The 14339-nt window shown below is 57.3% G+C and overlaps 1 protein-coding gene across 1 annotated transcript; it reads left to right on the top strand.

The window, feature by feature from the left end:
• Window positions 1–2245: 2245 nt before the first annotated feature.
• Window positions 2246–4851, top strand: BESB_018720 (uncharacterized protein; the record flags this gene model as incomplete). Its single annotated transcript, XM_029360587.1, has 4 exons — window positions 2246–2427; window positions 2908–2990; window positions 3738–3789; window positions 4737–4851. 4 exons carry the CDS (start codon window positions 2246–2248, stop codon window positions 4849–4851), a joined length of 432 nt encoding a protein of 143 aa, XP_029216563.1.
• Between the last annotated feature and the right edge of the window lie 9488 nt (window positions 4852–14339).

Here is a 14339-nt window from a genome sequence, read left to right as displayed (position 1 = left end):
GGATGAATGCGCTAGTGCTCAGGGGTGAAGGACGATGCATGTTGCGCGATACTGATGCCGCCCTGAATGGGAGAGCTTTTTGGCGCATGCAACTTCATGGTGCCCTCCAAGTTGAGATCTGGGAAACTGGGTCGCCGCATGGGGCGGGACGCGTCGGTTTGCGGATGCACTCCGGATCTGCGCTGGCGATGCTTGCGTACCATACATGTCAGCTGGAGGAGCCGTGTTTGCAGCCTGGTGGAGGGCGGGCAAACTCGATATGTGCCCGTCAATGAGCGAGGAGCTAGTGTCCATTGGTTGTGCGGTTGTGGCGATGAACTGCGTTAGCAACTGGTGAAACTACTCGCACCCGCGGTGCACGGTAGTGAACGAGGTGTTCCGAGGTGACTTCAATATAACCGTAATGTATGCATTTCCGACCGACTCCAGAGAGGAATAGTAAGCGTGAGCGCGTCCGCACACATGAGGCAGATCTGCAAGGCTGGTTTGGAAACCAGGCCTCATTGTGTAGGGCGGTGCTGTATACAATGGTGGCGGCCAGTATATGCCTGCCACTGGGTGTAGGCCTTAGGGGAGAGGCGGCATCCTACGCATCCAGGGACACATTGCGGTGCTCATCGGATCTTAGGCACTTTCTGTTGGGCGCCGTGGTTGGTGGAGTGCGGACGGCACGTAGGCGTCTCAGTGCATCCGCTATTGAATACCGGCATACGGGGGTTGTGCCGCGGTTCTTGCCCACTAGGATGCCACTACGCGGCCTGTACGTGGGACGGAAGCGCTACTCAAATACGGGATGCGGCTGTCCATATCGTCGACACTAGAATTCGAGAGGAAGGCGAATGAGCCAGAACGCCAGCGCCACTAAGGCATTTGTGCTGAGTGTTTATCAAGTGGTGTTGACGCGTGTGTCTCGCGATGGCTTCAGGGAGAAGGAGTAAGAGTGGATGGCGAGTGACCACGCGGAGGAGCGGCGAAGCTGGTGCGCGAGCGTGACATCGGCTTGTGCTGAGTGGGTGTCCGATATGGGTGGATGGTGCGGCGGGCTTGAGCTGTTATCTCAGGGAGGGGCGCGGGTGTTCGTGAGCGTGTTCTTTCTACAGGGTTCTCCTCGCGGGTGATTCTCGCCGCGAGTTCATCTGAGCTCTGTAAAGTAGGCCTTGTTTGTGGATATCTGCTGTGCGGTTTCTGCCACGTGGCTGCAGCTTGGAAGCGTAAGACTTAGGAGAGCATGAATGGAAGGCGACGTCGTACGGTCATTCGGGATGTGTGAATACCTAGTACCGTACACTGGTGTGTGCATTGGCAGGGGTGGGGAAATTGAGTGCTCTGCGGCAGTAGGCATGCTAGAAGTTTCGTTCCTCAGTGCGTTCCATGTGATGGTATGGTCGTCGGTCGAGCTATGCCACATCACCGCGTAAGTGCGCGACGGTCCGTAGGGCGGATCGTTCCGCCTGCGAGGTCGGTGCTGGCAGGATGAGCGAAAGCCACTGTTCGTCTTCCGGCAACAAGAAGGACTGGTACAGGTTCTCGCGATTTCACCAAACGCACCCGCCGCACCCCCCCCCACCCCACCAGCCCACTTCACTCACCCCACCAAACCCCCCTCTGCGACGGTGTTCCTCCAACGCTGTCTGGGTGTTGTGTGAAAGCTGCGGTGCGCATTCCATGTGTTGTGGAAGTTCTCCGGAACCCGCGATGTCGGTGTTGAAGCGTGCAGTATCGGCGGTCGCACAGGCGAGGGCAGCGCTGTCGGTTCAGGCCGCTGGACCAGCGGCTAGCAACTCACCCGTTCGACCGGGGAGCGGTCAGTCTGTAGTTCGGGGCCCGGCTGGACGGCTGCAGGGCTGCGAACTACCATGGGCAGGTCGACAACATGGGTGGACGCGTACATGGAAAAGTTGCAACGCTAGAGGGATGACATAGCGATTGGGCCCGCTTCATATGGTATTATCTCCTTCCACCTGGAATGCGTGCAGCGTCTTGGCGTAAGTCGCAGCCTTCCCGGCATGCGTGGGAGAGCTGAGCAGATTATGCTAAGACCTTGCAGGCGAGATGCCACTCGCTGGCATGAGATACAAGTGGCAGTGACTACTACCGGTGGTCAGGCCGGGTCAAGAGAGAGAAGCCTCGGGGGTGGGCGGCATTTTACAGTGATCGGCCAGGGCTGAGTCAGGTTGGCTAAGCACAGCTGTGGCGGTTGGTGGGCGGAACGCTGTCGCCTGCGCCGTAGGGTTGACTGTTCAACATGGGGCTAGGGTCCCGGGTGGGTGAGGCACAGCGGGCGCGATCTGCGACCGGAGGAGACGTGAGCGGGCCCGCGCGGCACCTGGCGGCGAGACACGGCTTGGGCTCCGAATGCTTCCCAGTATCCGTAGTATCGGCGTTACTGCTGGCCGGCGTTGTGGCAGAGATCAAGCAGAGGGGGGCGTAGGGGGGGCGCGGGCGACTGGAAGTGCTGTGTGGAGAGTCAGCCAGCTCCATGTCTGCGTTTGTGCGGAACAGGCTTGGAGACTGGACGGGAACATGCATGTTGGGGATGACAACAATGAACGCGTAAGTTGACTCCCGGCATTGTGTGCCTTCCAGTTCCTGTGACTATGGAGTCGCGCTTAGAGTTGTAGATGGAGATTGCATGTGATTGGATAACATACCACGGAGTGGAGGAACACGCCGGCGTGTCATGCGGTGCTCGCGCGTGCTTTTGCAATGGAGTTCAGAGCGCATCGGTAAGGCACGTGTTGACGGCACAGGCGGGACGGCGCCAGTTGCTTCAGCGAGAGGGGGCGGCGGGGAGGGGGTGTGGAGAGTGGCAGTCAATTCCCGGGCAACGGCAGTGGGTGCGGGCAGCGGTGGCTGCCTCTCCATACTTTTCACAGGACACTGAGGGTTTCGATGACGCCTTGCTAGGGACGAGGGCGGTTGGGTTCGATGGCATTCGATGGAGGCCCACTCGGTCATGGGAGAAGAGCCTCCAATCCGTGTCATGGGTCGTAGGAGGGTTGGGGGTTCGGCAACCTTGTGGATGCTATTGTGGGTGAGCAGGACCACTGGGCCAGTGCGGGAACAATGTTGGAATGAGCAGGAGGGGCAGCTGTAGATGAGGACGGTGGCAGAGTCTTTTGGCTCAGTGTTTGTTGCGCGTTGTCCGCGTTTCGTTGTTTTTTGCATGGAGCCTCGCGCCGCGGTGATGGGGGGGGGAGAACCATGAAGTGATGCAAGGCGGTGTTGTCGCACCCGGGGTTGTGATCATCCCATCGTGGAGTCGTGATGTCGGGACAGACTACTGGGTCGCGCGGCCTAGACGTATGGGCGTGTCGCATTGTCCACTATGGGGGCAGGCCCTGAGCGACGGGATGCAGGTGCATGTTCGGTGTGACTGAGCGATGAATCTTCGTGTGGGGAGCGCCGGGTTACTTCACTGCGCCAAGTGGACAGGAGACGAACGGGTCCCGTATGAGTAGACACACTGGTTCAGCAGACTGTTGTTCCCTGTCAAGGCTGGTCTGGACACGTCGTTACACTCATCGTCTTTCGCCCTGTTCGTGGCAAGTGGTGAGGAGATTCATTTGCAGACGCTGTTCGGTTTCTGCTGAACAGGGATGAAGCGTCACACATGCTAGCGCATCGTTGCCACGTGATCGGGTCATCGTCTGCAGGGCAATAGTCACAAAGTGTTCGTTTCCTCGAGTGAGGACGAGGTGGCACGTTGCCTTCGAGTGCCGCATGCGGTCTGTCAGCGACCACGATTGACGAGTGGGTGCTGGGTGGATTGGCGGTCACGACAGAATGGTGAGTCTGTTGTGATGGCTGAAAACAGCGCAGTTCTCGTTCACACGTCATTATCGCCTGTCCTGGAAACTGCGTTCAGACGACCAACGTAAGCATCACGCGCATCCCGTGCACACGTACAAACGTGTGGGAGAGCAGGTGAAGGCGCATGGTCGCTGCGAGGTTGACTGCAGGGGTGCGGATGAGGGTCGTGGCAGATGTGTGGCAGGACACGTGAGGGGTCCTGGATTTCGTGAATATTGCCCGAGAGAACAATGGCCTCCAGGAATGGCGGCACTGGCTGACGATGTGTCCTGCAGCCCCTCAATGTGTTAAGCTGGCATTGATTGTCAGGGAGAGAGGGGGAAGGCGTCGGCTGTTGGAACTGCTGGTTGATTGAGCTGCGATGCGTGCAGCTATGCAGAAAAGGGGACGTCTGGAGTCAGTGCAGCCCTCCCCGCAAAGGAAGGGTTCTTGCTGAAGCGCGTCTGGCGACGCTCCGATTTGTCGATATTTCGGGTTTAGGGCTGGGATCAGTGGGGGGAGGTGGTGAGACGAATCGAAGGACAGGAAGCCGGCGGTGCTTGCAGTTCGAGGTAGGCTGTGCCCCAGGGCAGATTTGCCAGAGCCGTCTGCCAGTGCTCTCTCGCCGGCAAACAATGTGTGTGTCAATTAGATGAATGACGAGTGAGCCTGTCGCGACCGGGATTTCCTGTGAGAAACGGTGGGCACGCCGACGCTGGACGCGGGACGCATGTCTTGTCGAAAGACTGAGGGTGCTAGGACAAGGGGATGCGGATTGATCTTGGCGGATGTGGTATTGAAGCAAAGCATTTCTGTTGAATCCAGCTGTCAGGGGTAGGCTCAGGCCCGACCACGCACTCATCGGGTGGAAGGCAGTCGAGCGGCTGTCAACGTGGGAGTGGGTGGTGGATGCATGCGCTGGTTTTTGTGCCTTGTGTCTCCAGGTGCCGCGGGCGCCCCGCTCCAGCGTCGGAGGGTATGCTGGATTTCGCGAATGTTTTTCCCTCACCTGTCATGCAGATGTGGCTGGCATACACTGAGGGTGCACTGGCGTCCTGAGCTGCGGATGGTGCCGCGGACGTTGCTCCATGCAGTTCAGGAAGGTGTGTGTGTTCGGATGAATGCGCTAGTGCTCAGGGGTGAAGGACGATGCATGTTGCGCGATACTGATGCCGCCCTGAATGGGAGAGCTTTTTGGCGCATGCAACTTCATGGTGCCCTCCATGTTGAGATCTGGGAAACTGGGTCGCCGCATGGGGCGGGACGCGTCGGTTTGCGGATGCACTCCGGATCTGCGCTGGCGATGCTTGCGTACCATACATGTCAGCTGGAGGAGCCGTGTTTGCAGCCTGGTGGAGGGCGGGCAAACTCGATATGTGCCCGTCAATGAGCGAGGAGCTAGTGTCCATTGGTTGTGCGGTTGTGGCGATGAACTGCGTTAGCAACTGGTGAAACTACTCGCATCCGCGGTGCACGGTAGTGAACGAGGTGTTCCGAGGTGACTTCAATATAACCGTAGTGTATGCATTTCCGACCGACTCCAGAGAGGAAGAGTAAGCGTGAGCGCCTCCGCACACATGAGGCAGATCTGCAAGGCTGGTTTGGAAACCAGGCCTCATTGTGTAGGGCGGTGCTGTATACAATGGTGGCGGCCAGTATATGCCTGCCACTGGGTGTAGGCCTTAGGGGAGAGGCGGCATCCTACGCATCCAGGGACACATTGCGGTGCTCATCGGATCTTAGGCACTTTCTGTTGGGCGCCGTGGTTGGTGGAGTGCGGACGGCACGAAGGCGTCTCAGTGCATCCGCTATTGAATACCGGCATACGGGGGTTGTGCCGCGGTTCTTGCCCACTAGGATGCCACTACGCGGCCTGTACGTGGGACGGAAGCGCTACTCAAATACGGGATGCGGCTGTCCATATCGTCGACACTAGAATTCGAGAGGAAGGCGAATGAGCCAGAACGCCAGCGCCACTAAGGCATTTGTGCTGAGTGTTTATCAAGTGGTGTTGACGCGTGTGTCTCGCGATGGCTTCAGGGAGAAGGAGTAAGAGTGGATGGCGAGTGACCACGCGGAGGAGCGGCGAAGCTGGTGCGCGAGCGTGACATCGGCTTGTGCTGAGTGGGTGTCCGATATGGGTGGATGGTGCGGCGGGCTTGAGCTGTTATCTCAGGGAGGGGCGCGGGTGTTCGTGAGCGTGTGCTTTGTACAGTTTTTTCGGCGCGGGTGATTCCCTTGTCGAGTGCATCTGGCGTGCCTTTTTCCCGAGCAGCTTACAGGGCTCTTGTGGTGGAGAGTGTATAAGGGGGCCGCGGGGGCCTGGTGAATGTGCTGAGCAGTCAAGCTATATGAAGGCAGGAGGCACCTGGGAGACGGGAGCGTTGCCGGCCAGGTGAAAAAAACCTTCGGTTGTGCCGCTACGTCATTCGCCTCTGGGTTGGTGCGGACCTATCGGGATGAAGCTTAGAGAATTCGGTGAAGACGCCTGATCTGGGTGCTACGTCGCATGATGACTGTGTTGGAAAGGCGCCACGCAAAGGCTTCAGGATTTTGTTTTTTGCCGAGCCTCACCGGATGTTCAGCAACTCGGCGAAGGCGCCCCGCCGCCTCCTTGCGGGAGGAGTGAAGGCCGGCAGAGCGGCGAGGGCAGTGTGAGGAATGCGTTACCGGATTGCGAAAACATGAAGAAGCGGCACGTTTCGCTGACGTCTCTCCAGCTGCTAGGGGTACGTCGTGTGCGGGTGGCGCACACTGAGGCTGACGGTAGAAGCGTTTTGCAATCTCTATGTGAGGGTGTGTGATCTTGGTGCGCGTGTGCAGTGAATGCGTTGGAAGACAGTCGATAGCTCAGAGTGGGGAGGGATTGAGAGTTTGAACACGCATCGTGTGTCAGCTGCGAGACCGCTTCTGGTACGACCTGCTGAGGCGGGCTCCGCATTCCGTCACTGCCAGCGGATTATCAGTAGGGCCATGCATCGCGCCGCCCACTGTCCGTGCTATGTTGGTTTAGCCGAAGCAGAAGACAGCTTGAAGAGTAGAAGACTGCGCGCGGCAAGGCGATGCTCATCGAGAGTGAAATCGTCCCCAGGGCACGCGCTCGTCCCGCCTGTGTCGCCGGCAGTGTTTTGCCAGCGTCGTTTCACCTGGTGATGCTGTTTGCGATATGGCGCGTGGACTTGTTCCTGCACGCAGTGTTGAACGCCAGCATGCCACCTCCGTGAACGAAGGCGAACACTACGCCGCGAGCGCTACAGACTATCTTGCCTTGCGGTGGAGGCTGGGCGTTGCTAGGCAGCCGGGAACCATAGCCGCCAGCACCCGGTGTGTGTCGAAGGGTGAGGGACGACAGTGTCACGACGAGGTATGAATGCTGGCTTGCATTAAAGAAAATATGCCATCAGAGCATTGTCTTGGAAACCATTCCAGATGGCTGGCGTAAGCCTGGAACACATCGTGCGCACAAGCTCGACCTGGGACGAATCTGCGGAACTCTCAGTTCGGAGTATAGCACGGTAGCGTTCGATGTAGCTGGAGGTGGTGACAGCTCCCCTTCCAGTTTGCGGCATCTCTTTGCGGATGACTCAAAGGATTTCGGTCATCACGTGAGTGTGCAGTCGCGAGTGACGCCGGGTGAGTACATGTCATGTTTTTGCGCGGTATTTTGTCGTTGTGCGTGAGGCCGGGCACTTGTTATGAGGTTTTAATGGTGTATTGCTTGAGGTCAGATGCATGGCCGGGCGCGTGAGAGCATATCCAGCGCGGACGCGCTTACGTGTTGACGGATCTAGCCGGAATTCCATATGAGTGACGCTCGAGGCGGAAGCGGTTCCCGTCGGTGGGTATCAGGTATCGTCTCCGCGTCTCATGGTGCCTGCGCTCTCGCAAATGCCGACTTTTTGTTGTGCTTCACTAATTCGTGAGCACCGAGAAAGCCAGAACCGGGCGCGAGGTCTCGGTTCGCTGAGGCGCCGCCATCGGAGATAGGTGTTTGTCAAGTAGTGCATTGAGGGAATTGATTTTAGCACGGCGTGCGGTACCCGCCGGCATCGGTGACGCTTGCATTTTGGATGCTGGGAACGAGTAGACAGTAGGGACACTATAACAGAGGACATTTTCTGTGCACACCCCTTGTGCGTATTCTGGCCCATGGCACCAGATTGGAGGCGTAAGTCTGGGGAGAGCAACAATGGAAGGCGAAGTCGTATGGTTGTTCGGGATGTGTGAATACCTAGTACCGTACACTGATGTGTGCATTGGCAGGGGTGGGGAAATTGAGTGCTCTGCGGCAGTATGCATGCTAGAAGTTTCGTTCCTCAGTGCGTTCCATGTGATGGTATGGTCGTCGGTCGAGCTATGCCACATCACCGCGTAAGTGCGCGACGGTCCGTAGGGCGGATCGTTCCGCCTGCGAGGTCGGTGCTGGCAGGATGAGCGAAAGCCACTGTTCGTCTTCCGGCACCCAGAAGGACTGGTACAGGTTCTCGCGATTTCACCAAACGCACCCGCCGCACCCCCCCCCACCCCACCAGCCCACTTCACTCACCCCACCAAACCCCCCTCTGCGACGGTGTTCCTCCAACGCTGTCTGGGTGTTGTGTGAAAGCTGCGGTGCGCATTCCATGTGTTGTGGAAGTTCTCCGGAACCCGCGATGTCGGTGTTGAAGCGTGCAGTATCGGCGGTCGCACAGGCGAGGGCAGCGCTGTCGGTTCAGGCCGCTTGACCAGCGGCTGGCAGCTCGCACGGTGGACCGGCAAGCGGTGAGTCTGTAGTTCGGGAACCGGCTGGACGGCTGCGGGGCTGCAAACCACCATGGGCAGGTCGACAACGTGGGTGGACGTGTACATGGAAAAGTGGCAACGCTAGAGGGATGACCTAGCGATTGTGTCCGCTTCATGTGGTAATATCCCGTTCCACCGGAAATGCTTCCAGGGATCGACAGTAAGACGCAAACCTAGACGGACACGAAGGAAACGCTAAGCGGATGATATTGAACTCTGGAATCGACGTGCACCACGATGTCTCGCAATGAATCTGGCAGTGCGGATCGTCGGCGGTCAGGCAGGACCAGCGGAGAGAACGTGAGGGCGTGGGTGGCTTTTTGGCTGTGATAGGGCAAGGCTGAGTCAGGATGGAGCCTGCCCGCCGAGGTTGGTCGACGGAGCACTGTCTCGTGGCTGTAGGGTTGAGCGCTCACCTTGGACTAGAGTGTCGAGCGGATGAAGGACGGCGGGTTCGAGCACCGACCGGAGGAGACGTGAGCGGGCCAGCGCGGCACTTGGGGACGAAGCGCGACTTTGTCTCTGAATGATTCCCAGTATCCGTATTCTCGTCGTTATCGTTGGACGGCGTTGTGGGCGAGATCAAGCGATGGGGGCCGTAGGGGGGCCGCGGGCTACTGCAGTGCTGCGTGGAGTGTCAGCCAGCTCCACGTCTGCGTGTGTACGGAACAGGATTGGAGAATGGACGGGCACATGTATGTTGGGGATGACAATGTTGAACCCGTAGGTTGACTCGCGGCGTTGCGTGACTTCCAGTGCCTGTGGCAATGAAATTGCGCATGGAGCTGTAGATGGGGATGATTGGATATCATAGCTGCGAGTGGCGGGACATGCCGGCGGGTTATGCAGTGCTCGCGCGTGCCCTTGCAATGGATTTCAGAGCACGTCGGTAAGGCATGTGTAGACGGCACAGGCGGTATGGCGCCAGTCGTTTTAGAGAGAGGGGGCGGAGGGAGGGCGCGGGCTAGTGGAAGTGCTGTGTGGAGAGTCAGCCAGCTCCATGTCTGCGTTTGTGCGGAACAGGCTTGGAGACTGGACGGGAACATGCCTGTTGGGGATGACAACAATGAACGCGTAAGTTGACTCCCGGCATTGTGAGCCTTCCAGTTCCTGTGACTATGGAGTCGCGCTTAGAGTTGTAGATGGAGATTGCATGTGATTGGATAACATACCACGGAGTGGAGGAACATGCCGGCGTGTCGTGCATTGGTCGCGCGTGCCCTTGCAATGGATTTCAGAGCACGTCGTTAACAATAGTTTGTCCCGACAACTGCGCTCAGACGACCAACGTAAGCACCATGCGCATTCCGCGCACACGTACAAACGTGTGAGAGAGCGGGTGAAGGCGCACGGTCGCTGCAAGGTTGACTGCAGGGGTGCGGATGAGGGTCGTGGCAAATGTGTGGCAGGACACGTGAGTGGACCTGGATTTCGTGAATATTGCCCGAGAGAACTATGGCCTCCAGGAATGGTGGCACTGGCTGACGATGTGTCCTGCAGCCCCTCAATGTGTTAAGCTGGCATTGATTGTCGGGGAGAGAGGGGGGAAGGCGTCGGCTGTTGGAACTGCTGGTTGATTGAGCTGCGATGCTTGCAGCTATGCAGAAAAGGGGACGTCTGGCGTCAGTGCAGCCCTCCCCGCAAAGGAAGGGTTCTTGCTGAAGCGCGTCTGGCGACGCTCCGATTTGTCGATATTTCGGGTTTAGGGCTGGGATCAGTGGGGGGAGGTGGTGAGACGAATCGAAGGACTGGAAGCCGGCGGTGCTTGCAGTTCGAGGTAGGCTGTGCCCCAGGGCAGATTTGCCAGAGCCGTCTGCCAGTGCTCTCTCGCCGGCAAACAATGTGTGTGTCAATTAGATGAATGACGAGTGAGCCTGCTGCCACCGGGCGTTCCTGTGAGAAACGGTGGGCACGCCGACGCGGGACGCGGGACACATGTCTTGCCGTAATACTGAGGGTGCTAGGACAAGGGGATGCGGATTGCGGTTGGCGGATGTGGTATTGAAGCAAGGTATTTCTGTTGAATTCAGCTGTCAGGGGTAGGCTCTGGCCCGACCACTCACCGGGGTGGATGGGAGTAGGACGACTGACAAGCAGGAAGCGGTTGAGTTGTAGACGGGTGGTCTAGCGGTGCAGGTGCCGCGCACGCGCTGCTGAAACGGAGGAGGGTTTGCTGGACTTCGCGAGCGTGTCGTATCATCTCTCGGGCCGACGTGAGTCACGCCAACCCAGTGGGGGCTGGCCGATTCAACTCCAGAGCGCATGCATCATCAGGTTTTTTCATTCAACTCTTTGTCGTACGGTGACTCCGGTTCTGCACTGGTAGACGTGAGCAGCGCGTGTTTGATTACGGAAGCCCAAACCCAATGCAATTTCGGTGCGCAGTACTGTTTCCACGGTTGGGGGCTCGCCTGAAGCGTTTTACACTGGAGGTGAATTCTGGCTGACATCATCGACGTAGTCGGACAAGGTGTGGACCAGTCGGGAACGGGCACAGACTGCGCGGAATGTTGAATGCGCATGCGGGGGGGGGGCTTCGCGATGCCTCGGCATCGGATGGAAATTCTGAGGTACTGCATGGGCATTTCGCCTGTGAAATGGCATTACACACTACGTGGGAGAAGTCTGTGTGCACAGTGTGCCCGCACGACACCAGAGTGGAGACCATCGGCGGGGCACGCAGCTAGTGGTTTTCTTACGCAGGCGAGGAGCCATGAAGTTTTAGCGAAGTCGTCTTGGTCGAATGAGCAACAATCATAGGTTTCTGATAGGTGAGTGTGCAGTCCGCGAGCCCCAACCGCGGATGTACACTTCCCATCGCTGAGTTGTTTTCCCCATGAGTAGCAGTGTTGAGTATAGGGGTTGCCTTGTAAATCTGAAGTGTCTGGCCCGAGACGAACGCAGCGCAAAGCTCACAAAGACAGAGTGAGCGAACGGGGCACGCCGGATGGACGGCAAAGCAGTTTGGCACGTCGATATCATTCGACACTCCTGTTGCTTATGTACAAGCATCGTCCCACGTCATGGGCACGACTGGATAAAAACGCAAGCAAGCGTTGGTATGTCTGCCGGTTGTTAAATACAACTGTCTCCAAGCTACGGGAGCAAAGGCGAGTGTCTCTTGCCCAGCGACCACAGAATGAACGTTTGTAATAAAAACGGTGAGGGGCCCCTACCCTGCGAGGCGGGCCAGCACGGGCATGCATGTCGTGGAGGCACCGGCGTAACGGAGTCTTTCACATGGTTCATCCGCGTTGCGTGGCGAGTCGTGTCAGGGTCCAGGAGTAAGGACAGGGTTGAGTAGGCCACTCGGGGAAGCTAGCGTGGAGCCTGAATGTCGCCGTCGAGTCGTGATGTCCGTATGTGTACGGCGCGTACTGCCGATGGCGGTTAGCCACGATAGAGAGGATGTTGGCTTTTCTCAATTCTTCCCAACACAACAATTGCCTTCCTCCCTGCCTTGGTACCGTGTTCCTGGTATCATCCGACCGGGGCGGATGGTTATGGACATCAGTTTCTGTTCATGCGGTATATCCAGTCGGCCAGCACGCTTTTGAAAGCCGACGGATTGAGTGGTCTTCTGAGATTACCGATCTGAATGCGCATCAATGCATCACGTTGCTCGGGGACGTCCTGGGTGGCATCTGAAAAGTTTTGCCGCGTAGCATCGCCTGTGGGGCTAGGGTTTGGAGGCCCGCTGGCTTTGTTGAAAGACCTCCTGCTCTTTTTGGAACGGTCGAGAGTCGGCAGAGATGCGTCAGCCTGGTGTAGTAAAGGCCTGTGGTGTTCATTTCGTTGCGATTGTAACTGCGAAGCGGAGCTGCGATGCTTTATGCAGGCGGTGTTTGTACATGACGGCGTTACCATTGTTATCACATCATGCGTGCACGACTCACGTGCTTTACCATCTTCGCTATTCCCACATGGTTTAAGTCGCTCTGCCATGAACACTGTGCATCCTTTAGCATTCGCGCGTCTCGGGAACCATTCGCCATGGAGATAGGCGGTGTATTGTCGTCTTCGGCGTCTAACGTTTTCCGCAGTCAGTTGCAAGGCACTTCCCGAATCCGGTCGGGCCTCACGTATAGAATGCTGTCACATGGGTGCCACCAATTTCGTCTAGGACAGCCTGGCGCCCACTTTATTCGACGTTCTCTGATATATGCCATCCTTATGGTCTCGGATTTGGTGCTTGTCCCTAAGAGGGAGCATGTGTGTCCTGTCACCGCATGACTGCGATGCTCCTGCCGTACAGATATCGCTTGACTAGCTCTAGCACTTAGAGAAAGGACCCGGTTGACAGAAGTGTAACGCTGATATGGCCCTGACACAGTCTGCGTATGTGTGGATCTGTATGCCCTCATCTTGGGGGAATGCACGATGCCCGCGGTGCACAGAGCAGATGTCGTTTCCGAACACTGGATCTGATTTCAGACAGGATCCCCGTTGCACTGGGAGGGGGAGGGAAGAGGTGTGTCTCGGGCGCAAGGACACTTTTCGTGCACTAGTACAGCTGAATCGTGTTCAGGTTGTTCAGTGCTGGTGACGGTCCGGTCCGCAGCCGACTCATGAACTAGTTACCCATTCTCCTGGAGCATGGTGCCGAGCGCTCCACTGGACCGTTCCTGCCGATGGAAATGCCAGACCGTGCTCAACGTTTTCGGACTGTCGAGCAAGAGGGTGAGCGTGGGGTACCGTCAGGTAGCGCATCTAGGTGGGCGGGTGCGAAACACCTGCTGAATCTAATTTATATAGTGTGACAGGTGCGCGCGCGTTTCGAATGCGCTACAGGAGAACCTAGAATTCTGCGTCGTATACATTTTTTTCGCACTGAGTACGGTGAGTGTGGGCGCTGCGCTGAGGTGTCAGAGTTGGGAACGGCAGTTGCGAATCGTGAATGGTTTTGACATGCAGCATGTGTTTTTGTAATTTTCGGTGTGGCTGTATCTAGTCAGCTGTCAGAGCGTGCTGGTGACGATCCGTTCCGCAGCCGACTCATGCACTAGTTATCCCATACTCCTGGAGCATGGGCGAGTGCTCCACTGGATCGTTCCTGCCGATGGAAATGCCAGACCGTGCTCAACGTTTTCGGACTGTCGAGCAAGAGGGTGAGTGTGGGGTACCGTCAGGTAGCGCGTCTAGGTGGGCGGGTGCGAAACACCTGCTGAATGTATTTAGTGTGACAGGTGCGCGCGCGTTTCGAACGCGCTACAGGAGAACCTAGAATTCTGCGTCGTATACATTTTTTTCGCACTGAGTACGGTGAGTGTGGGCGCTGCGCTGAGGTGTCAGAGTTGGGAACGGCAGTTGCGAATCGTGAATGGTTTTGACATGCAGCGTGTGTGTTTGTACTTTTCGGTGTGGCTGTTCCTACTCAGCCGTGAGAGCGAGTTTGTGTCATGGTTCGTCGAGTAGAGGATTAGCCATATCTGTGACATTTCTGGTACGGTCGGCGTCGGGATTGGTGAGCCGCAGAAGAAACACCATCGAGAAATTGAATATGGTTCTCGACTAAGAAGGAAGGCCGTTCACCGTACGCCTGGCAATTTTCTCCCCATTCAGCTTTTTTCACGGCTTTGTGTCTTGTTCCCGAGACGCGCGGATGCAGCCGCAGTCTCCGGCTACTGCGTCCGGTGGATGGTGGCATCCGCTTCTGACATACGGGTGCGAGATTCTTAATGCATGATGGGGTATAGGCAGGATGCTCGTGTGCTTGCCGGGTGAATTGTGATGATGCATTAGCAATCCGGCGTGAGGTGAACTGC

The sequence above is a fragment of the Besnoitia besnoiti genome, chromosome X, assembly GCF_002563875.1.
Source record: "Besnoitia besnoiti strain Bb-Ger1 chromosome X, whole genome shotgun sequence".
Lineage (NCBI taxonomy): Eukaryota > Apicomplexa > Conoidasida > Eucoccidiorida > Sarcocystidae > Besnoitia > Besnoitia besnoiti.
This window is presented reverse-complemented; position numbering and strand designations above follow the sequence as displayed.